This window comes from Pygoscelis adeliae, unplaced genomic scaffold, assembly GCF_000699105.1.
Source record: "Pygoscelis adeliae isolate BGI_AS28 unplaced genomic scaffold, ASM69910v1 Scaffold339, whole genome shotgun sequence".
NCBI classification, from domain to species: Eukaryota; Metazoa; Chordata; class Aves; order Sphenisciformes; family Spheniscidae; genus Pygoscelis; species Pygoscelis adeliae.
This window is the reverse complement of record NW_008825544.1, coordinates 598,888-599,311: the sequence shown is the minus strand read 5'-3', so window position 1 is coordinate 599,311 and position 424 is coordinate 598,888. Positions and strand designations below refer to the sequence as shown.

Here is a 424-nt window from a genome sequence, read left to right as displayed (position 1 = left end):
CCGAGCTGTGGGGCACCTTGCAGCATGCTGCTGGAGGTGGCACTGGTGGCAGTGTGCCAGGGTTTGCCTGGGGGGCTACTCTCCTGGGGACTGGCTGGCCGTGGGGTGGCCTTGCAAGGGGACACAGGGACGATGGCTGTTGCAGGTGATCACGCCATTCCGGAAGCTCATCCTATGTGCGGAGAACCGGAAGGAGATGGAGGACTGGATCAGTGCCCTGAAATCTGTCCAGAAGTGGGAGATCCATGAGGTGACATGGGCGGGGGGTGCTCATCTGCGAGTGAGTACCCCTCAGGAGCGGGGGGTGCCTTTGGCTGCCGGACAGGAGCTGTTGCCCTTGGTGCAGCCCTGCAGGGAGGACAGGAGCCGGGAGTGGGGCTGGGGGGATTCAGGGGGGCTAGGAGGGAGGGAGTGCCAGCTGGGA

At 64.6% G+C, this 424-nt stretch overlaps 1 protein-coding gene across 1 annotated transcript in view; it reads left to right on the top strand.

The window, feature by feature from the left end:
* DGKK (diacylglycerol kinase, kappa) overlaps positions 1–424 on the top strand; it is a 22,035-nt gene that overhangs the window by 10,703 nt on the left and 10,908 nt on the right. The window contains 1 exon segment of the mRNA XM_009332008.1: positions 146–280. Within this exon segment, the coding sequence (XP_009330283.1) occupies positions 146–280 (135 nt within the window).